General features: G+C 47.2%; 1 protein-coding gene across 1 annotated transcript; it reads right to left on the bottom strand.

Moving 5' to 3' along the window:
* Window positions 1-912: 912 nt before the first annotated feature.
* LOC149363485 (uncharacterized) lies at window positions 913-22,973 on the bottom strand. Its single transcript, XM_089569935.1, has 15 exons — window positions 22,896-22,973; window positions 21,411-21,560; window positions 19,407-19,631; window positions 17,546-17,953; window positions 16,428-16,831; window positions 14,118-14,266; window positions 12,836-12,875; window positions 11,790-11,906; window positions 10,635-10,748; window positions 9,303-9,383; window positions 8,107-8,184; window positions 6,795-6,972; window positions 4,110-4,277; window positions 2,852-2,989; window positions 913-1,098 (listed from the first exon to the last, which is right to left on the bottom strand). The coding sequence occupies exons 1-15, from the start codon at window positions 22,971-22,973 to the stop codon at window positions 1,018-1,020; spliced, it is 2,409 nt and encodes an 802-aa protein (XP_089426061.1). The 3' UTR covers window positions 913-1,017.
* Between the last annotated feature and the right edge of the window lie 1,279 nt (window positions 22,974-24,252).

Below are 24,252 nucleotides of genomic sequence, written 5' to 3'. Positions count from 1 at the left end.
CTGCCTTATAAGCATCAATTCCATGACGGTATGCAATACTTCGTGTACTGATGTCTTAGGGGCTTACGCGCTTAATCTGCGCATCTGTGCAGTCCACCTGCATTGCATTCAAGCTTCCAGACGTAAGCTCACTTAAAATTGTCTGAGGAAGCTACACGATAATTATTACTTTTCTGAGCCATCATTAGTAGTTCACGCTGAAGAAATGACCAAATATGTATCCTGCCCGTACACTTTATTTAGGCTGTGACCGGCACAGTCGAAGACTTTGAACAATCAGGCTCATTACACAACTAGAGTGGCACAGAACAACTTACACAACTGATAGTGACAGCAGCTTGAGTTTGAGTGCTGTTCTCTCAACGTCACCGTGCAAAAATCGTGTAATTAACTAACACCTCAACAAATTGGGCAAATACCCCCTTTCTAAAAACTTCAAGGACACTGAGACATCAAACACTGTCACTCTTAAACATGCATAATGTTCGCAGAACCACAATTTTTTCGTTATATCAACGTTATGCGTGAGAAGTTGACATCCCATTACACATAGTCTTGCGAACATACTACGCTAACCCCACACAGACACGGTCACCGAGCATAATGTCCGTGGCTCGCATATTGTATGCCGATGTCGTATGTCCACGAAGTGATCGTGATGCAGGGAACACAGGCGAGGTGTTTGCATGTCGTGCTAAATGCTTAAAACACAAAGTCCAAAGATAAACGCGAAAACGTTGATCCATCGCGGAGCTCATTGACGTCGCTTGTAGCCCACACATGACCCACCGTGTAGACAACCGAATTAATTCCGGGAGCATAAGAGATTTGGTCCAGGACGAAAATTAGTCTCATGCAGCTCACAATGGTCGCGCGGAAATCAAAGCGGCCCAGTTTTACCGATTCGTCACCCAGCTGGGTGTTGACAGCAGTCAGAGTTTGAAGTGTCACAGCAAATACATGCGATATCGTTTCCAAGGGATAAGGACAAGGGAGCGCGCTATGTCCACGGATTAATCACAAGGGGACGAGCACTATATTAGCCGCTAGCAGGCATGTCAGGGAGGAGATGACCTTGAGCAGAAGACCAAGCCAGAGCTGCAAAACACGAAGAAAGTCGTAAGCAAAGAATCTGTAACAACATTACTTGCACCTGAACCACTGCCGACTGAAAGATTAGCATTAATGGCATTAGTAATTGCACTAGCCACAGTTCTTGGTCTGACACCAGCAACCATTTTTTAATCTTTCATATTAAGCGTACACTGCAGAACATTAAATAAGTTATTATTTTAGTAATATTCAAGCATCATAGCACTATTTAATCTTGTGAAACATATAAAACGATATTCACTCTTCACACTAAATAAAAAGCATGCACTTTGCAGAGCAAGAAGACGTAGCTGTCAAAAGCACCCTTTGTATCATATCGCTGTGACGCTTTAGGGTACCGCAACCTGAAAAAAAAAACAGGAGTACGACTAAACTGGAGAAAACACAGAAAACGGAGACCACGGCTTTAAAAACAAAGCAAAATAGTTTCTGCGGTTTTCTGGAGAAATTCGGGCTACGAAAAGCGGAAGCGTTTAAATTTAGGCAGCGGAGGAATAGAACAGCAACCCGACCCGCAATCACAGTAAATTTCAGAAAAAAATGAAATAGAATTATGAATAAAGAGAAAGGAAGTGTGACGAATTGGCCGACGGTTACGCTTATCGGTACCGCACATTTTCAGCACAGCTGCTGTGGTACTTGAACCGCAGGCGACCGCATATGGTACGCTCAGTGGCGAACGGAGGCGGCTCTGGGTTTCTGCTCGGGCTGCGCACACACCAGTCCGACAGCGCTGAGCCTCACCCACGGCGGCGCATAACTTTTGTACTGTGGATCGCCGCCGCGGAGCCTTTCACGCTACCGGCGTACCCTCGTTCTCCGCTTTCCTTTTGTAGCGAGAGCTACGCTACGCCAGCTCTTCGAGCCTTCAGCGTGGCACCCGTTTAGCTTCGTGGTGGCGCCGTGGCCTTGAGCCGGTTGGTCACGTGGTGCGGAGCAGCTGCTGCTGCCGGCGGCGCGCCGCGCCGGCGTAACACCTGCAACAGCTGTACGCATGCGCCGTGCCGAGTGGGGGGGGGGGGGGGGGGGGGAGTGGAGAGGGGGAGAGGTATTGCAGCTGTTAAGTAGGCGGCGCGGCGGAGCTCTCGCGTCGCTCCAGGTTTAACCAGAGCTAAACGACAGCAAATTTCTTGCACTCTCTTCGCTATGGCTGTCTTTCATCCTTTGCTGCGCTCCGCATTCGCTCTCTTTCATCCCCCTCTGTGGTCCTCATTTACTCAGTTACGCCGAGGGACGACGGCGACACCGCTCAACGTAGGGAAGGGGGCTTAAGAGATGTGCTCTAAAAAGCGGCCTGTCGTATTCTAGAAGCGATCGAAAATACCGACGAAAACATAACACCGTTTGCAATTATAGCAACCCAATGGGATAATTTGAAAAGTGGCATGTTGTGATCCTTTCGTGTTCTTAATAAAGGAATAGGCACAGAAAAAAAAACTGATGCTGTCTATTACATCTGAGACCAACACATTCGCAAGGCAAGATAATGTACACGATTAAGTTACGAGGCGTCTTCGTCGAAGATTTCTATCACCCCCACTCGAAAGGAAAGATTGCAGCAGAATTCTAGATCTGTGTTTTCTTCATCGATTTGAATTTTGTTATTTCAGGTGTAACGTGAAAATAGTGTGGTTTGATTTTACGGCTTGCTCAGCACTCAAGAGTCCGTGCGAACAATGGAGGGTCGCTAGCGTTCAATAGCAATATAGTGGAGAAATAAATAATCGGGTCCGCTGACCAGCTCCGAGGAGCTGATGTTGGTGTACACGTGCAGGAAGATGAGGGGCAGGCGTGTGTAAGGCATCAGCAGCACCCAGCGTGACTCCAACAACACGGGCAGGGCAAAGTACAGGGGGTGTACCTGGAATTGGTCCGCCTGCAAAGGTAAGTTGTAATACAATGTTCAGTGCTGCACATCATGAACAGAGCAACATCAATAAAGACGCGTGAAAATAATTCTTGAAACCAGATTCTCCTATTACTCCTCTTGTAAGCGTTCGAGCGACATTGGTTGTCGAAAACAAACGTGGAAGCGGTGTGACCAGCTGCGTAAAAAATACTTAAGTACCGGCTGGAGCAAACTTTCGGGTTACTTTTACGCAGATCACGTGGAGCCTAAAGTAACTCTGCTGCTAGTGCTGCTGAGAACTCGATTGCAGAGAACTCAACATCATGTTAGCAGTGCTGTTGTACACGGCGTCGATACTTGGTGGGTCACACGTGTCGCTGAACAAAGTATTTCCGCGTAGGCTCGGCACATATGCTGAAAATGACATGGCATCAACTAAGTTCGCGCCCTGAAGTACAAGCTGCACGTTTTCAAGAAAAATCTAGTGGCTTCCAGGCAATTCCAATTTTTTTTTTTTTGCAGCTCATGTGCTCGGTAAGCTTTTGATGCCTTGCGTACAAGTGGTGAGGCTTCTAAGGATTCACTCCGACGTTCCGTCCGATGCCGGAGTAGGCATGCACAGTTCTTTTCCTGACACCCAGTGTTCATACCGGAGTAACGTGCAGTGTTTATGCGTGGTTGATAGAACGTTTTGCGCATCGTACTTGGCCTGCGAAGCAATTATTACTTCATGTACTTAGTGAGTCTATTTTTCATGAACTAGCGCTCGGTAGTTGCTGCTGTCTATACGCTTCCTTAAAAAAAAACTATAGCGACAATTCAGGCTTTATAGATCACACACTTCTAAGCGAATTCAAAGATCAACTGGCCGCTCATTTGTGGATGACTAGCAAACACATTTGTGGACATCGTTTAGCCGAATGAATCCTTTCCTGGATGCCATTGTTAGCTGCTGCCCATGGCGTGTTGACAAACAACTACAGAGTAACGGCGGTTTCAGCCAGTACCAAGGATGCAAATCAATCGATAACAGAAACAGCAACTAAATACTGTTCCTGAAGTTAAGAAAACAAGTCATAAATAACTAAGAAGAATATGGTACTTTTCCTGTACTTTGAGAGACTACGACGCTATATGACCCGCTTACCAAAAGAACCAGTTCCCGGACAAAGCGTGGGTCTTTGTCCCTGGTGTCCACCTCGGAGACGAGTGCCGTCGCGGCCAGCAGCGTCACCTGGCACCAGACGGGGTGCCTGTATGGGCTGTCGTTGTCCACCAACCCAGAGCCCAGGAGCAACGTGGACGCGTTCGAACGCTGTGGACGTCGACATTGCTTTAGCGTTTGACTCGCTTTTACTAAATACTTGCTGAATGAGGAACCAATACTTTGTTTTCGTCTACTCAATCCGAAAGCGTGCCATGAGGAGGCGTATGGTGTTGGTGTTATAACTGAGATTATGGGAGATTTTTACGAAATTGACGCCTCACTGCGACGGCACCACGAACTAGCCCAAGGAGGATAAGCATGCTGAAGCAGTCATTTTCATTGGCGCAAGTGCTTCACCGGCACATGAAGACGGTATTGTCAGAGTTTTCGTGCGTAAATATACCTCAGGAGAGCTGTGAAAAGAACGTTTGCAATCTAACCACATAAAAAAGCCGCTGAATGTCACTGAGTGACCCTTCCCTCGCGGGGCCTAGAGAGCCTCAACACCTGGGAGGACTGGGAGACCCTGCTGCGCTCGGAGGACCCGGCCATGCAGACCATCGCCACCGGCCGGGCTGCCAGTGTTATGGGCCTTAGGAACATAAACACTTGAGTGCAGTGCGGTCGTGCGGGGACCCTGGGGATTGGCCTGAATTCCTTTTATATTAACGTTTTTTTCTTCTCTCTCTGGTGCCAGGAATAGTCAGAGCATGGCAACACGAAATTTCTTGCCATAGTAGGACGCTTTTAGGACCATGACAGCGCAGTTCTTATCAGGTATCGGGCATATATTTGCAAAAATGGGATTTACTTGGCTGAGAGAGCCCATGAAAATACGAACAGCTATTTGTTAACATCGCTAAGCACGCGTGCTAACAGGTAAATTCAAGTCGCGAAGAGCTTTGTGGATGACTGTCTAAGCGTTGGTAGACCTGATTACGGAGTGAGTGTACAATGGTATTGGGCTTTGTTACCCACAGAAACGGAGATAGGGTTGCATGACGATTCAATCCGGAATCAATTCCATTCTGATAATTTTTCGCAATTTTTTATTGCCCGGTGTTCTAACTGACTGGAATGAGTCATATGGGCGGATTATGAGAATCGAACGAAATCGAACGAAAACAATTGTTTCACATCGGCTTCACATAATTACAGGCCTCCCATTGAATGCTTGCAAACGAACTTAGAGTGTAAGGCCCGGTTGATTTCCCCGACTAACAATGCGGGGAGAAGGCGACCACATTATTCTTGTTTTCCGCCTGTACACACGATTAGAAATATACGTATGGGGCTATAGTAGGACATGCGTAATAAAATTTATGACCAAGAAGAAACTCTAAAGGGCTCCACTTTATCAGTTAGAACTCAACCGGCTAAGGGCGGCAAATTTTTCTAGCCTTTTTCCTGCGCAAGCAGCATGATAGTTGATCATTTGTTTTACCTGCAGTTCTAAATGAGGAAACCTGCGTGTCTAGGTTTCTCATTCATACGTTGTATGATCATCACGAATTTTTATGGCGCAAAGTCATCTGTTGCGGAAGAACGCCACGGAACAAGGCATTTTCGTCTATTCATGGAAGGGTCGAAGACCCATTCATCCTCTAGACACGGCGGCAACGGCACTGGAGATCGGTCCTCGCATCTCCTGCGGAGCTCCAAAATGCGCTTTTCACGCCGGCCGCTGTTAAATGCGAGACAGCGATTTCGTCATCGTCCCACGTTTAATCCTCTCCACCCTCTAGAAACTAAGGAGTGACATTCACAAGATTGCCACCGTCGACACACAAGCGCGTGTTCTCAGTGAAAATTTAAAACAAGGGTAATTCAACCTGCGCTACCCAAAGAAGCTAAATCCGTAACTTCGCCAGGCTGGATTCCTTGAGACGCTTTTTCCTTCGGTAGGGGCACTTCTGTTATTACGCGAGATAGGAGGGCAGAGCGCAGAACAAGCACTAAGAGAGAGGTTTCGTTTTAATGCATGTTAGGCCAAACTACGGCGTAAAGGCCGCTGCGGTGAAAAGCCTTTGATGTTATCTTTTACCCATCAAGAATGTACTCTGCACGCTCCGTTTATTTTGCACGCCACCTGAACGCGATTGCCACGACCCCTGGACCTGTTGCCACGAAACCTTTCAGCGGTGGCACGAGGCGTGGCGTGTGAAGGGTTGCGCTCAAATTTCGCATTACCGATCATCGTAATCGTCTGTCGATTTTTATGGTAGTAAAGATTTAAAAAATGATTGTTCAATATTGTGATAACAATATTTCTGTTCAATTTTTTTTACTGTCGTCTGGAAAGTGTTGTTGCCCTTCTAATGATAGTTGATCTGTAATAAAGCCTTGCCGTAGCACTCTGCAATTGTAACCCAGCGGTGTCCAGTTTCTAACTAAAGAAACGTCACACTTCTAGGGAATGAACTACCGATTTGAATGGCATGGGTTCGGTTAGTTCCTCCCGGACCTTTAGATTGGTCGAATTTTTGCCTGTGTTCTTCTTGGGCTCCAACTAAACTGAATCTTCAGCTGGATCTGCATTCCTGCTACTCGTCCGCGAATCTCATGCTTCGGAACCTAATAACCTAGAAGGCTCATTGTTCAATGCAATGTTATGATAATTCCCACCTTGGCGAGCAGCTCCAGGGCGATGCCTCCAAGCCGCACCACAACGAGCTCCCAGGGAAAACGACGGAGCACAAGCCGCCAGGACACCACGTGACCGGCCAGCATCGGATTGCCCAGCTCCGGGGGAACGCCCACAGCCAACAGGGCGCACAGCGATGACACGGTGGTCGCGTCCGCGCTTCGAAGCGCGCGTCAACAAGTTAGAGAGAAGCCATTCACTCACTGACCGAACAATGTTCTCTTACGATCAACTGATGCATGTTAACGTTGGACAGCTTCGTGCTGGGAAAACGTCCGAGTATTATGGGCGACTCTGTGCAGTTCACCTTATCAAAGATTCAATCCCCTAAGTCACGTTTAAGTGAGGTAGAGGGTAGAGGGGAACACCTTCCTGCAGGGCGTCGGTGTCGAAGTCATGGTTCGTCTAACCAAAAATACTTGTAGCAAGCTCAGGCGCAGAAATCCACTAAGATATCTAATGCAAGAGAGTTACACTACTCTGGTGATGTATTCCTCGTTAGGTCTCTGTATTTACCAACGCTCATGCATAGGCCACCACACTATTCTTTCCCGAAAGAAAAGTGTCATTAAAATGGTCGCAGGTGTTCGGATAACACAAAATTATGCGCCGGAGTAAGCAATGATATGGCGTTACTTGAACTGTGAAACATAAATCTGTGGTCCATTTTGAATTTGGTTAGCAATTCATATCAGTGATTTGATGTATTTGATTAGGTTTAACGTCAAAAAGCGATTGAGGCTAAGACGGACGCCGTAGTGGAGAACTCCGGATCATTTAGAGCACGTGGGGTTCTTTAGCCTGCCCTAACATCGCACAGCACACGGACCTCCAGCATTTCGCCTCCATCGAAATACTATACCACTAAATAAGCTATGACACCAAGGCTGCTAGATGTATGGAACTGAAAATCCCCACTTGTCGGGTGAAATAAGGCGGCAACCAATGCGCAAAAAAAAAAAATAAGCATGAGTCGAAGGACAAAATATTCTTGCAAATTACGGTCTTTGTGACCACCGGCGAGGTTGCCACAAATTAGCAGTGACAAGAGGTTTCGAAGAGGCCACAGAAGATATCGAATTATAATGTCTGCCGGTTTCCATGCTGTCAAGTCGCGAGCTGAATGTGGCTCTTTCAAAAGGCCGTATACGTCTACGCGATCCTCTCCAGGCTACCACAATTTGCGAAAGGGTAACTTGGAAATTGAATTAAAGCGCGCATGCTCTGTAATGGTACTGCATACACGTCCATCCAAGTAGAAAGCTCTCGATGCCTTTCTGAAAAGAAACATACCCAATATACTTGTTTATATTTATTGCAAGGGAGAGCCCGATTGCAGCAAGCAAGAGGACGCCCAGTACTTGCTTTGATCTGCACCAAAAAAAAAAGAAAGGAAATATGTTGATTATCAAATTCAATAAATAAACGGTAGTAACATAAGCCTGCTGTGCAAGCAAATTTACAATCGTTTACAGAAAATGGTTTATGGTATATGGGGGTTTAACGTCCCAAAGCGACTTAGGCTATGAGGGACGCCGTAGTGAAGACCGGGCTTTATTTGCGTAATGCTGACATCTAATGCACAGTTGATAACGTAACCTCAGAATTGGCACGCCCGACAGACAACTGCTTTGAGAGACGCCGCAGGGAGTACAGCTGCAGAATACTAGACAACTTGCACGACGACTGGACCTAGTAATTTACGCAGAATTAATATCATGGGTGTAAAAAGAAAATCTAAGGCGGCACCGCTCCTAAAGTCGGATAGAACTTAAGTCTGCAGTGAAGCTCCGCCCACACGCAGCCTCCGCGCACAGACTTCCTCCCCGACGGAAAAGTAGTACACTGCTTAAACGTTTCTTGTTACCTAAAAAACAAGGTTATCACAAGAAAAAAAATATCAGCTCTAGAATTTTATATGTGAATTGTTTGATGCAGTCAAACATTAAAAAGCTCATTTTGTGTACTGTTGCGATTGGCCAGCGGAGTAATACAGGACGCCGCGGACCGCGGCCCAGTGTTAGCCACTGCTGTTGTTTTTTTTAAGTTGTATCCTACTATAGTGTTGCAAAGTCAACATTCATACGCAGACTAGACGCCGAGCAAACAATTGCACGCAGGAAATCCTTCTCAAGGTATTTGGACCGCATGCCATTTCTAAAAGAAATTACCCTCTGGGGATTTGAGCAACAACACTGGCAGAATTACCGGTGTTCTAGTTTATAAAATTTGCCATTCATCTAGTGCTCCCACACAAAATATGTTTGCGGCCGCAGCACTAGTCGCAGGAATAAAAAAGGACACTTTAGTGTAACTTGTAAAGAATGATAGCTTTCAATTAGCACAAAAACTGTAACGGCCGCTGTAGATTGTTTTAATAGCAGCAATGCAGCCTGCAGCTGTCACGGGCGATTTGTGAACTGCACAGAAACCGATTTCATTTCATTTCGCACAGTTACAACGGAGAAAATCATAGTAGGACGACTTACGTAATTCTATCTTCCTGCTCCAATTTCTCTTCGATGATCTTTTGAATGACCACGCGCCACTCCTTGATAACGTCCAGGTCACTGAAATTTCAAATTAATTTGCGCACATCCAAAGTTCGCCTTTCTAAGATAAGGTGTATGAGTTGTGACACTATGATATTCCCACATCATAATGTCAGCTCATGACGTGCAACTCATACTACACACAGGTGCCATCTTCCTACTCATAATAAGCTCTGTCATGCCCAACTGAACACAACCGAACAAGACGCAACAATCAAAAAATCATGTGACACAAAGCTAAGGTGTTAATTTCTCGTCCTGTGTTGGCTCTTTCTTCTTTCACCTGTTTAGCGCCACGACCTCCGTATCCGATGCACGCGCCCATGCGTGCGTACTAGTTTTTTCTTCCAGGCTGCGTTGTGCCGTGACCGCCGTAGGGCGCTCCAATTTTTGTAGCGAAAGCTACATTACCCGCAGTCTCGCCGTTTCGCTATGGCTGTCGGTCGCCAGTTCTGCGCATGCGCGAGGATCCTAGTGACGTCAGAGCCACGCAGCTGGTGCGCCACCCGCCGAGCGCGGAGCAGACGCCGCTCGACTCCGGCCAAGGAGAGAAACCGTACCTCCCGCCACGCATAACCTGGCATAGCTGAGCTAAGCCAATGCCAAATTTTTTCTCACACAACTAATTAGTGTGTTCGGGTGTGTAGGCGAAAGAGTGAAAGCTTCAATTAAGGGACCACTTGTCGGCCTTTAGGTACCCTTGATCCCTGCCGTACGGGTCTGTCATCCATAAATGCTTGTACTACAAGCTTCAGATTTCATTACCATGCACTTTTGAATCCCTAAAGCGTAAACTATATGCGCAAGATGTCTGTTATAAGAAGAAAATTTCGAGACACGAAATGGCTTGGCATGCGAAAAAGAAATTGATTGCACAACGCAATCTTAACTCGTGTCTGTATGAGATTCACATTGCTAAAGGAGCTTTGTGCGTTCACGTGTTGACTGAATTAGCCACGGTGTTTGATTCTGATAGCTTAAACGTGTACTAAACGATAGCATGTTCAATTTATTGGGGCTAGAATTAATGCAGCAGCGTTTCTGAATCGAATTGAGTGCGCATGACTTGAGGCTATACGTTATGCGGACTGTTCTCGGTAAGCGAATGCACGCATTACTTTGGAACAATGTAGATACGCTTCTAAAAACGCAAAGAAAGTGAAGCACGTTTCTTGAGCTATGCTTAATCAACAGCACTTCTGTTCTTTTTTGCTCTTTTTGAGCTGAAACCCTATGAATTCAAGAAAGACATCATTGCTACCAACGTACTCATCGCGGATGTAGATGTAATAGAGAAAGGCCCAGAACAGGACGATCGAAAGTACGGTCACCGGCATCAGGAAGGTGAGATATACGGACACGAATGGGCTTGGCCTTTTTATCCTGCGGCAATGAGAAGAAGCAATGAGAAATTTATTTCAGAATAAAAACTTGAAATAACACTTTCGTACTGTGAAGCTGGTGAGAGCCCAGTCTCGGAACCGTGTGCCGAAGCCACTTACAAAAGGAGTTTTTCTGTAGAAAATGCGCTTTGTAAAATCTAACAAAGCTTTGCCTAAGTAGTACGGCCATATTAATCGGGGCTGGGTTCCAGATTTCTCTTTATTCTTTTTTCTTTGAGAGAGAGCTGCACACTGATATGTTATCAATTCCTACGGCTACTGAAGTCATCACTGGTAGGAGGAAGCTTCCGCCCAAGTTTCATAGGCAGTCCTGACTGCCTGTCAATCAATGGAATGGTGGTTCGGCAGCACTGTACGCGGCGACTGTAGCTGCATGCAAGAGGGGGAGGCGATAGAGAATAACCTTATCAGTGCAAGAACCGAGAGCCTCAAGTGAGAAATGCTCACCGAGATCTTAGAAGCTTCCATACTAAAAAAGAACTTACATTATGGCGTCATATTTACGAAAGATAAGTTAAATAAATAGAAGTAAGATGATTGGCAGGCGAGAAGGTAGTTCGGTCACCAATAGAAGAAAACTAACACAATCATATAGCAGTTAGGATTTGTAGCTGTAAGCTAGGTGACTACTGTCATCACGAACAAGTGATGCAGGTCAATAATATTTAGTTTAGGCCATTTGGCACATGATCGAAAATTTAAGTTTTAGCGCTAAAGACAGGCATTAAAATTTTCCTTACTATAAGCATATCGTAACACACAACATAACGTACAAGAAACATGCCCGAATTAAATCCATTAAACATACAACCACCGAGAGACGATTCCGCACTTTTCCACTTTTCTTGGACTGTGACGCAATTTGGAGGATCTGGCTGACAGGCCGACAAAAACGGCGCTAATCCTGTCTTTCCGCATCCTATGCCTCAGCATTTGCGCTAAAACTTTTTCATTCAGAAAATGTTCAGTTTGAGGATGCCACTAGCATCCGCACCCCGAGCTGGGTGCCGCGTCGACATACGTAGCATAGTAGGCGTCGACGGGGAGCCTAACATGGCTCTTGATGCCGCACTCGCCAGCCATGATGGAGGTGTAGGCTACGCCCACCATCAGCACTTTCTGGACCCGCTTGTATATGCTGCGTAAAGCGGAGATTGGGATTAAGCAGAGACGAGTTCGGTAAAGTGAGTACGGAAAAACAAGTAAACAATCGCAATTCTGCCCGGATGGCACACCTTTCGAACAGTACCTGCAACTTGGCGTAGTTAAGAGTATATTGAAATAATATATCCTTGCTACAGTGCAACAAATATTCAGATGCACGCGCATTTACTTACGCTATCTGCAATCTCCCCGAATTCAACTATCTACACCTGCCTCAGTGATTGATTGTCAAAACGTCCGAAAAGTTGACTACGCAACTATGCCCGTAGTCACATCATAGCCCAAAGCTTATTGTAAGTCGCGAGCAAAGGCTTACCCAGAGGAAGCTCATCTTCACGCTAACCAGCCGCTGCTGCGATTCAAGGAAATAATAACGCATTATACCGACAACCACCGCCTTTTCCCGGCCCCTGTAAAGGGGCTGAGTAAGACGGAGGAGCGAACTTTAAGGCGCCTGCATACAGGTACTCTACTCTGTCCTGCAATAATAAAACATTACGATCCTAACACGGATGGGCGATGCCCGCACTGTGGGGAGACCTGTGATATCTTCCACATGGTGTGGGCATGTACTCAAAATCCCCACCTCCCCCCTTCCCCTACCCCTTCCAGAGAGGCATGGGAGACTGCCCTCCTCAACTGCTCCTCGCTTGAGTCCCAAAGGGCTCTAGTGAAACGGGCGAGAGACGGGGCATTGTCATGCGGTGTCCCGGACTAGGGACGCCGACCATGTAGCGGGGCCACTCTGTGGCTCCCAAACTCTATTTCAGAAATTAAAAGTTTTCGCCACCACCACCACCTAATCTTACCCTGAATGAAAGCTGAGAGCAGCATGCTATTTCTAAGCTTCATGTTTCAAAGCTCTTTTTTGCTCTTCTCAAGGGCATGTAATCATACACTTACTTTTCGCTGGAGGAAATTCTTCGTTCGCTGGCGCTGGGCTCTGCGTAGTCAAGTGAAGGAACATAAAACAGAACGAAGCGTAATCATACAGAACGCAGCCGTTCTTTGCAGCCCACAAGAATGACAGAAGGAGCGACGACATGCTTGCAATACAGCGCAAATAACACGCAAAAGGACATAAGGTGGACAAATACGTCTTCGCCCCTCCTTAGTCCCGTAATGTATGTTCATCCGCATACCATTTGTGCTGTCTTTAACCATGAGCAACCATCTGCCCCGCACATGTCCCCTTAAAAGAAATGCGACGTTCTTTACTTGTCAAACGCTTAACGAAATGTGCTCAAGGAGATTTCTGAGGCGAGATCCGCAGAGTTCGCTAACGCAGAATATCGTCCAGATACTTGAGGAAGACGCACGAGCACTCGGAGAAGCGATTGACTGCGACAGGCTATTCTTAACAACTTAAAGAAGGGGTCTGAATAAAATAAATTTTTAGATAACTTCCACACATCAGTGCTCAGACAAAGCTTCTCTTACTGTGTGTTTTTCACGACGAAGCACAAGGAAACTGCGCGAGTTCACTAGCCTGGATACTTCTTCTTCATTTGTCGTATTGTATTCGCTGGTTTTGTTTCGTTTTCGCTGTATTTACTGTTCTTTCATTATAAGTGCAAAAGTTTGAACATTCATTTAAAGGAAGTCTCGTTACATCCTTGAGCTCTAGGACCTACTTCTGTATGGTTTATGTTATACCTGTCTTTTATGAGTAAACATCCGTCTTCTTCTGGGTGTTGTTACTTAAACTAATATATTTATTGAGACTTAAGTGTGGTCTTCACGATTACTGCTTAGAGGGAAGCAGGACATTGACTTGTTTGCGAAACACAAAAAGCAACGGTAAATCGGGTTCAAAGCCACCAAGTTGCATATAGGCTATTACAACCAAACTACAACCCTGTGGAATAATTACAACTGCACTGGGTTGTTTAACGTGCACTGATATCACACTGCACGCTTTGCGATTAAGCTGCAACAGGAAATACGGCCGCCGAGGCTCGGATTTCGATACGACCTAAGGCATCGCAGACGAACGCCAAAGGCGCTGAGCCATGTTGGCGGGTGAGGACGTAAGATTGTTTTCTTAAGACCCATGAGTGCCATGAGCTTTGTCCCCCCCCCCCCCCCCCCCCCATTCTAAAACCGTGCTACCGAGAGCCATCATCTCCATGGGGTACATTTGCGCTCGCAAACATTGCTCTTGCTGCCGACGTAGCCTTCTCACCGTGCTTTGAAGGCGACACCGGTAACCGGTTGGTCGTCGTGAAGACCGTCGTTTCCAGGCTGACCTTACCGCGGGCAGACAGTTCCGGAGAGTCTGTGGCTGTCCAAAAACCCGACTGCGATGGTCCACGACTCGTCCGGTTGGTTTGCCTACAGGGCGGCAGAAGTCGTGATGCAAAATTTTCGATAATAAATAACCAAGTGGGTTAAGCAAATTTTTCTCAAAGCGTTTAAGCCCGGCAAAGGCCCCGTTCGCGGACTTCGAAGGAATTGGCCACATGCATACATAAGGGGAGCACGGTATTATGGCCGCTGTTCTGTTATTTCATTTGCTCCACGCTTTGAAGCCTTCGAAATAAAAACCTCAGCGCCGATGGAAAATGCTAACAAAAAAAGACAACAAAAGAGGTGTGTCGCGCAAAGGCGTGGTCTCCTAAATACTAATATATAGCTTTCTTTCTTTTTACCGACACTGATAATTTACTTAAACTATTTTACTGTTTATATATGCTGAATAGTTGTACTAAGCATAAGCACCAGCTGTTCCTAAGAAAAAAAATTCTCATGGCATTTTCGTACTAGCTCAGCTTAATTCCAGTGCACTTCTCAATGTGCTTGGTTTGTCTCACGTTTAAAGCTTTGAAAGTTTGTTTGGCCACCCTCTTCACTTCCCGTTCTTTCTTTTCAGTTTTTATTATGTTCGAAATAGTCACTTTGATCGCAGTTAAAGTGATTTGTGTGCGGTACAGTTCTGTGAAAGCTGGAATAAACTCAAGAGAGGAGAGACCGATGCTCGAATATTTGACAACTACTTATGCACTTGCGTTTTCAGCTATGAGTAATAACCAGGGAATAAAAGGAACGGCACAGAGGAGCTTGCAGTTATCTCTGGCTTGATAGTGGTCTCTCTCTGTCTCACTCTCGTGGTCGCAGTCTTGTGCTCATCATGAATTTCCAAGCTGATCAGTCTATTTCTGCCTACAAAAGATAAGAAGTAAACAGTATAACAAGCTAATTCTCGCTTAACCGCAGAAAGGGAACAGAAACCTTAAGTGTGATGCCCAAAAAATATAGCCAATTAAGTCTGCTTGCGTGCTATGAGTTAGAAAGCGTTGAGCAGACTGCTGTTCCAGTTGGTAGGTTTGTGGTTTGTTCATTTCTGTGACTAAGTTCGCGTTGGCCACCAAACCACGCACCATTCGGAGCTCCGTGGGTTAATGCCCATATATGCAGAATTTGTCATTCTCTATTCAACATTAAAAGATGGCGGCGAGTCCCCGTACCACTACCAGCGCAGTGTCTCTATTCAACATCAAAAGATGGCGGCGAGTCCTCGTACCACTACCAGCGCAGTGTCGCAGCGGTTAAGCGATGCGCCACTGCACTTACAGGTGGCTGTTGCTGTCACGGCCACCCGTAGGGTTTGTGCGACTCATGTTGATCTTCCCGAGCTACTTCTCGCGTAGCTGGCGCCACACTCCTCAGAAATTACCCGAGATTACCCGAGTTACACCGAGTTACCGAGCAACTGGGGTAAGCTCGGGTGAGCGTCTACATTTTCTGCACATACTTTCTTTTAACACTTTCGCAACACACTTTTCGTGGGCGCCGCGCTTGAGCCAAGTAATGCTTCTACATTAAAAGAAATGAAAAGAGTAACTCGTGTAAGCTCGGGTTGGAACTCGGGTTGCTAGGCAACGGCACAAGATCGTACGTGCCGTTTTTGCCATTACGCTTGGGTGTTAGCTTGTGGTTAAGCGTTTGGTTTTGCTCGTGCCAGTTCCCCGGTCGGCACGACGCCGTAATGAGCTGTGAAACCCAGCGCCTGTGGTGCCCTCTGGGTGTGTAGGCGACAGGCGGCAGCGGCGCGGCGTCATCTGTTGGAGTACCGCTGAAGCGGTTGCTAGGCAACGGCCACTCAAGGTCGTTTGGTAGCCGCACCGCCACGAGCATACGCGACGAGCCGAACTGGGCTCCAGTATTGTTGCTTTCGCAACAACAACAAAAAAAGAAAGCTTCCGCACAAAATAAGACGCAACTTAAACCGGCCTGATATATCTTGAATAAACAGCGCGAACGAAGACGAGCACAAAAGACAAGAAAACGGACGACACAGCGTTGTCTTTTGTGGTCGTCTTCGTTCGCGCTGTTTATTCAAGATGTTTAACCAATTAGCCCGCCAAAACGTGTTAGCGGCCTGAAATAAACTATTCCAATGAAGCCCCAATGGAAGGTTAGAGCTCATGATTTCGGCCTTTGACGTTTGCTCGCGAGGCAGCAGCTTTAAATCTCACTTCGCTTGCGACCTTACATGGAGGACGTGATGGAGGTCTGAGCCGGAGTCCCAGGCCTTCTTGAACTGGGCGGTGTAGCTTGACCGTCTGGAGAGCCACGGGACGGAGGGGCTGAAGGCGACGGAGAATTCGACCCTTCGCTCGTCTCCCCGATGCATTCCTTAATCCGGCTCCTGTGAGCGGTGTCATTACTCAATGGTGACTTGGGGCTAAATCCTAACTGCTTCTTCAGTGCAGAATCACGTGCCACCCTCCGGGGAGACCGGGGTGTGCCGGCACCCAACGAAGGAGCTCCCGGAGACGAACCCCACCACATAGGCTGAGATAAATGTCGCTGGTCTCTGAATGCCCCCAGCGTAGACCGTGGCATCTGGCGGTCCGAAGAGTACCATGCAAGCCGCGATGTCTGGGAGCGAGACCGCTGGAATCGGAGATAATCAAGCAAGCGTGACTAAGTTGAATCAAAACACATGCTCGTGAGCTGACCTGCTTCACCGGATCAAAGTTATTAACTGCTCAAAAGATGTGGTGTATAGCTGCATAATTTAACGATAAGAATACTAAGTGGATCGAAAGGAACACTCGCTCAGAGGTAAGCGATACTAACGGGTGGTGATTACTCTTAGCGTCGGCATGTTTGGTTTTGGTTTTATCGGGTTTAATGTCTCAAAGCGACTAAAGCAATGACGGACGCCGTAGTAGAGACTCTGGATAATTTCGAATATCTGGGGTTCATTAACATACACTGGTATCTCACAGTACAATGACCTCTAGCATTTCGCCTGCATTTAAGTGAGACCGCTGCGGCCGGGATCGAACCTGCGTCTCTCGGGTGAACCGCCGAGCACCATTACCACTGGTCAAGAGCGTCGACATGAGTTAAGCAGCGCTACTTAACTATATCTACCCTGACTCTTCCCTGAGAAACGCACAACAAATCTGCCACCGCGCTATGGATGTGAGAAAAGGAGGCAGGAATTCCTGACAGAACAAAATGAACCAAAGGCAGGAGAGAAACCTCAGACCACTCCCGGCGTTTCGACACGTGCTCTAGTTGAAAATTTGGTACAGGGCCTCTTTCCTGCCTTTTGTTCATTTTATGCTGCGTCTTCTGTATGGTTTACAAGCAACTTGCCTCATGGGCAGTCATCCTGGAGGTTGTCCTGGAGGTGGAGGCATCAAACATGCCCAGGTTGGCTGAGGCCTGCGTGTCTGCCAATCCGAGGGCCCGGGATCGTCTCCTGGCACGCAGAAGTCGCAGCTGGGGAGACTCCATGCACGCTGAGCGCAACGCATTCGCCATCTGCCGGACGACATCGTCCATCTTGACAAGCGCCCCCGGGAATCCCGGTCCGGGCAGCGGAGGCTCTTCGGGGCTGGGTGTTCGAGATGCTGGGTCCCTTGCTGCCGGCGAACGGGCTAATCGCGGAGCGAGGCTGTTGTCAGAGTGAATGGTGCGCATTCTCGTCTCTGTCGTCAACGTCTGGCTCACAGGAGCAGCGCTGAGTTGTGCTTGCTGCTGGAATAACACTGCTGCGTCATCCTGCGATGGTAGAATAAATACTTTGGAAGTCAGACGAGCAATGTGGCAAACCAGCTTACAGTCAAGATAGTTTTTTTTTTCTAAACTGGCAATTTGTATCAGGAAAATTAAAGCGTGAGTAACCCTCCCAAACATTTCGCGTCAGAGCCTTCAATTCAAGGAAGTTAATCTTCCCTCTGATTCAGATCTAGAAACATTCGTAAGGTGGCACAAACAGCAGTGGCAGTTCACATTAAGGTGCCAAATATGATTTTTTTTACACCAGTAAGAAGCAACACCTGAGATCGAGCTCCATGACCTACCAATGCTAACGGCAATGAAAAAAGGAACTTGTCTGCATGCTTAAATAAATACTTTGAAGCCTGACTCTCAGCTAGTGTTTTCGCTTAATGAAAAGACGCAAAGTAAGCCGTTTTTCAGGATTCACAAAAGCAACAAATGAAATATAATGATAGGCCATGAATCCATATGGAAGATTTACGTAGCCCAATGTCATCACCATCGTACAGAAAAAATCCGAAGCCGTTCTTTTATGTTTTGTGGCAGCAAGGTAACACCTGGTTTGAAATTTCAGTTGTTTGAAATCTGAAGCTTTTTTTTTAAGGTCGGAAAGAAGAGGCAGAAAATATTTTCTAAAATTGTTAACCACAAGTCATAAAAACAGTTTTGCGAGAGCATTATATGGCTCTGTCAAATCAGCAAAAAGAGTCTACAATTTTGTCTGCACGAATACATCGTTCTTTAAAGATAAATGTGACAGACAGTGCGTGATAAAATGTTGCCGTGGGAGAAAATTTGGTTGATGAGGTGTAATTAGTTGCTTAGTTTAATTTGGTTTATTGGGGTTTAACGTCCCAAAGCGACTCAGGCTATGAGGGGCGCCGTAGTGAAGGGCTCCGGAAATTTCGACCACCTGGGGTTCTTTAACGTGCACTGACATCGCACAGTACACGGGCCTCTAGAATTTCGCCTCCACCGAAATTCAGCCGCCGCGGTCGGGATCGAACCCGCGTCTTTCGGGTCAGCAGCCAAGCGCCGTAACCACTGAGCCACCGCGGCGGGGGTAATTAGTTGATTAAACACGAAAAAATGCGAACAAATACTCTTAGACGTCAAAATAGCCATCGACGTCGATATAGTACATGGACGTCACAACAGCCACGGACGTCGATATAGTTTGTGGACGTCACAACAGCCACGGACGTCGATATAGTACATGGACGTCACAACAGCCACGGACGTCGATATAGTTTGTGGACGTCACAACAGCCACGGACGTCGATATAGTACATGGACGTCACAACAGCCACGGACGTCGATATAGTTTGTGGACGTTTTGCTCTCGCATCGCTCCAATGCGGGTCGCCGCTGTGATCTCAAAGTTATTTTAACAATCTGTGAGAGCCAGTTAGAGTACGTGGTGTGGCGTGTGTAGAGAGCTAGCTACACGTGCCGGCATGTTGTCGGCGAGTCGGCAGATGCAGGCGACCAGCAGCAGGGTCACAAAGGCAGCCGGCAGGACCAGCGACGCCACGAAGGTGACCAGCACGGCCGAAGCGAGCAGACCCCTGACCCTCAAGCCCAGCGACCGGAGCAGCAGCAGCGACAGTCGTGTGCCCAGGCGCGTCAGTTCGACCGCGACGTAGACGACGAGAAAGCCCGTCAGTGCCACCATCTCCTGCACAGACAGAGTGGCAGTAAGGTTTTTGTCAGAAATTAACAAGTACTCACAGCGCGATTAGGCTGTGGGCAATCCGTTCCTTAGCGAGAAAAGGCCGTGCTAAAAACGCATTTCGAGCATATCTTAAAATTTCATATTTGCTAGTTTCTCCTGATTCTCAAGTACCGAAACGAATGCTTTCTAAGTATGCTAAAAGTAATGCTTTGAATATTCTTACAAATATGTCAACAATACAACCTGTACAGTATATTTATTATGCATTAAAATACACCAAGATATAGATTAAATACATTACGAAACAATAAAACTGCATTAAAATATATTCAGTTCGGCTTAAAAAAGGCCCGCTAGTCGGCTTGCCGGATGAGGCTGATTAAAGTTTTCAACGGAAGAACTAATCACTGACTCTCCGAAACGACGGTTTGTCGATGACCCTTTTTCTCTTTCTCTTCTTTCACTCCCACTTTCCTTTCTTCCCTTACGGCGCGGTTCAGGTGTCCACCGATATATGTGGGTCAGATACTGCGCCATTTCCTTCCCTCACAAACCATTTAGCAATTTACAAATTTACCAATCGACGACCCTTTTCTTGGAATAAGCGTAAGCAGCCCCAAAATTAGGCATACACACGACACCGTGCATGACAGTTCGTTTATCTCTCGTTATTAGGCATGCGCGACAACGAGAGTACTATGCCTTCGCTCGACCCTTTATAAAACGAGACTGGCGCTCGAGTTCTCGCTTCGGCGAGCGCGGCTTCGGCCGCTTATCTGTTTTTTGAGCAGCGTCCGCTCCGGCGGACGCAGTTGTTGCTGCGACGCGCGTCTTTTCTTTCCTGTTTCTCTTTCCTCTGATCTTTTAACTCTCCTCTGTCTGCACGATGGCAACGGTGGTGGCTCGGCTGGAGCCAGTAGCAGGCCCGTGCAATTTCCTTTTCATCCTTCTCTCAGTCACAACAACAACAACAACAGCCTATTTACCACACGGCCTGCCTACTCCGTGATTGGTTCTCCCAAAGCACCTGCGCCCGAATACACCTCACTTCAGCACCTCGCTATCTGGTTTGCGATTGGGTGCTCATTAATTCCTCCTGTCATGTTACCCAAGCAGTGACTAGTCGCACTGACATTCATTTCTCGAGCTCAAGGTTCCGCGGGCCGGATTTGGATGCCGAGAAAATGCATTAATGCCGTTGCTGTACGATAAGCTGTGCGAGGTTGAAATACCTCGGATGATCGAACTTAGCCCGTTCGGTCTTAGCCCGTTAGCCCGGACGATCGAACTTGGCCAAATATTTACTCCAAACAAGGTGCACAATGTGGTTCTTCACCTGAGGCGGCCGGTGGAAATCAAGATGGAAGTAAAGATTCTAGGTGCAACGTTAAGAGACCGGAAGCGGGCGGAGTGGGTGAGGGAACAAACTGGTATTAATGACATCCTAGTCGAAATCAAGAGGAATAAATGGGCTTAGGCAGGGTATGTAATGCGAAGCAAAGATAACCGCTGGTCCTTAAGGGTAACGGAGTGGATCACAAGAGAAGGCTAGCGTAGCAGGGGGTGGCAGAAAGTTAGATGGTCGGATGAGATGAAGTTTGCGGGGATACAGTGGCCGCAGCTGGCAAAGGACATGATTAATTGAAGAGACATGGGAGAGGCCTTTTCCAAGCAGTTAGGTTGCAGTCAGGCTGCTGCTGCTGCTGATGATGATGATGATGAAGTAACAAAGACTGAAGACAGACGATGAAGCGATAAAGGATGCCACTACGTGGTACTCACTGCGGAAGCACTGGTGAGAAGGTCTGCGTAGTCTGTCTGGGACACACCGATCAAGGCGGCTCCTACCCACGGGCACATGGACACCACGGCTAGCGGGAGCGTCTTGAGGACCGTGAACAGCGCCACCAGAAGCACGGCGTACAACATCACCTGTGTACCACGGTTCACACAATGGAGGTCTATTTCGCTTCGTGCAACAAAGACACCTCTCAAGGCTCTTTCAGCAACACCTCTCAATAGTGCCCTGCCAGAATTGTTCATGGCACAAAGGGCTAGTATTCGGTACAGTAGGCTTATTCTCAAGTGGGCAATAAAAACAAAGCATTTCAATGTTTGGATCCGAGTTATGTCATAATGTGCAGCAGATAACATCAAAAGACAGAGAAACAGCAGATAACATCAAAAGAAAGAGGCAATGCTTCGCTGTGAACTTCCCATGCCCAATATGCCAGAAAAGCTTTGGGTAATAGCGTTCCCACACTAATAAGGTATCTTAAAGAGCTTCTCGAACACTAGGCATCGTTTAGTATACTGACTTTATTGTAAGCCGTGATTTTGTGTACAGGCTTAATGAAAAGTATACAGAAAAAAATTGGCTGTGGTTTCGCTCTGGTTAAACCTGGTAGATAGCGAGGAGGCTAAGCGAGCTCGTCTAGCCGCGTCGTCATTACGACGCTTCTCAAAACGTTCGGCACGCTCTTCTTCGGTCTCTTTGTCACCCTTTATCCGGCTTGTTTCGTTCCAACGCTGAAGTCTGGCTTCCTTCAGAGACGCCGAACTCGGCACGTCGTCTTCGACCGTTGTATATTCCCTGTCGGAGGCTAAGCGAGCCCGTCTAGCCGCGTCGTGATTACTACGCTTATCGAGACGTTTGACACGCTCTTACTCGGTCTCTTCGGCACGCTGTCTCCTCCTTGTTTCGTTCCGACGCCAAGTCTGGCTTCTTTCAGCCTAGCCGACTCATCGCTCTCTATAAAAGCTCGCCTCTCGCTACGCCGAACCATATACATATACACAATGCGACACCCCTTCTCCCTCTACTACGCATGCGCACAACTGGCGAGGCGAGCGGCGTCTGCTCCACGACGAGCCCAATGGCAGAGTGACGTCATGCCAGATGGCGCGCCGAGCGACGACGCCTGCCAGCTGCGGCGGTTGCTAGGCAACGGCTCAAGGTCGGTGCAACCTCGGCCGAGATGCAACCACGGCGAAAGTGCGACCATGCTGAAGTGACGAAGCGGCTGGCATAGTGTAGCTCTCGCTACAAAAGGGTTTCTGTTCTAAGGCGCATAGTGGAACTCTCGCTGCACGCGTTAAAGTCGCAAGCTCCGGAGTGGTGAAACAAGAGTTCGTCTTACTACCGAGAGGTCTGGAATGCTGTCGATGCAGAACGAGCCGCGGTGCATGGCCCAAAATCAATCCTTGTGGAGTGTGTATTTCTGGCAGAGGCTGCACTGTAGACCGGTGGTGTGTTCCATATCTTACCATGTTGTTGAAGAACAGCAGCGGTGCCAGGAAGAAGGGAGCAGTAATCCCGAAGTAACTTTTGATTCTCCCGGCCATGGTGACCCGCAAGAAGTCCCGCCCACGGCACGGAGGCGTCTTGCGTCACTTTCGCCACTCTCGTAGAAAGTGGAGTCCACTTCGCGAGTGCCAGGGGAGGTGTTGCAATCTGCAGAGGGATGAAGAAGAATGCTTCATGATGAACGAAATGAAACCTTAAAAGACATTATACTCAGTAAAAAACTAATGTTTACAAAAATGCTACCTAGCTGCACAACAAAAGGAACCGTACAGCGGCTCACGTGACCCTTAAGACTATGGCGCACGTAAGTAAAATTCTCTTCATACATATATGTCATAACGAGACCTCCTTTCCTTTCCCTCGTCTGCTCAAGACCATGAGTCGGTAAGTCCAGTTGACGCCTGTACCGTGCTGTGAGGAAGCGCGGTATGAAATCGAACAGTTGGGAGAAAACGAGCTTCAAGTACAAAGGGACGCTGGCATGCAGGGAAAAATTACTCAGGCAGAGTGACGGCAAGCAAACCACTTGAAATGCGTGCGAGTGTCAGGAGACGTGCATAGTTTATCAGTCAGTATTTACCACACTGGCCAATGGACCAGCCGGCAGATAGTCTTGTTTATGAAAATACGTGCCGCAGAAAAATCTTCTTTTTTCCTAATGTAATCCAGTATCCTATTTCTAAATGAAATTTATAGTATGTGCATTAATACAATTTGAGGGATCCGATATTTACTGGCAGTTCGAAAATGCGCCAGTTCGCAATATTTTCCAAATATTTTTCCAACACTTTCTCATTTTTTAAATATTTTATTCGCATGCGAGGCATGTGTGACGGATTATACTTTTGATGCCTTGATCCTCTCCACTCGATAAAGCACCAACCCGAGATAATTTAATTATTGCTGGGCCAGTGAGGTTATCGTGGCTTGAAAGGAGCGCAGCGCAAAAGAAGACATACATATGTGAATAAAAAGGAATAACGCCGACCAAAAGTGAGTTTTTGAAAAGATGTAATTGACCTTTTGCCTTCAGTACGGAAGCCGGCGTTTCGGCGTCATTTCTTTCTTTTCACGTATGAATCTACTACCCTACCCGACGACATTTCGTCAAACCTTAGATTTCAACAGAAGACAGAGAGCTATTCTGTTGGTTGCCGGCAATCGCCACTTCATCCTTTCTACGTATGCTATGTTTGCACTCGCGCATTTTTGAATCGACTCCAAGTTTTGAATGTCTCACCCAACATACAACTGCTCAACCTTGACAGCTGTTCTGGACAACTGCTTGGTAGCGTGTCAGTTATAGCAGCGCACCCA

This window comes from Amblyomma mixtum, chromosome 2 (genome assembly GCF_055824585.1).
Source record: "Amblyomma mixtum isolate Tamu chromosome 2, ASM5582458v1, whole genome shotgun sequence".
Lineage (NCBI taxonomy): Eukaryota > Metazoa > Arthropoda > Arachnida > Ixodida > Ixodidae > Amblyomma > Amblyomma mixtum.
The sequence above is the reverse complement of the archived record's forward strand: the minus strand, read 5'-3'. Positions and strand labels throughout refer to the sequence as shown.

What these genes read in the sequence shown, in the direction of transcription:
- LOC149363485 (XM_089569935.1), bottom strand. Translation starts at nt 22,973, where the DNA reads ATGGCCGGGAGAATCAAAAGTTACTTCGGGATTACTGCTCCCTTCTTC. An exon ending in GGTGTCGCCTTCAAAGCACG is followed by an intron (nt 12,876 to 14,117) that starts GTGAGAAGGCTA and finishes TTGACTACGCAG; the next exon opens with AGCCCAGCGCCAGCGAACGA. An exon ending in AATATAAACAAGTATATTGG is followed by an intron (nt 6,973 to 8,106) that starts GTATGTTTCTTT and finishes CGCGCTTCGAAG; the next exon opens with CGCGGACGCGACCACCGTGT.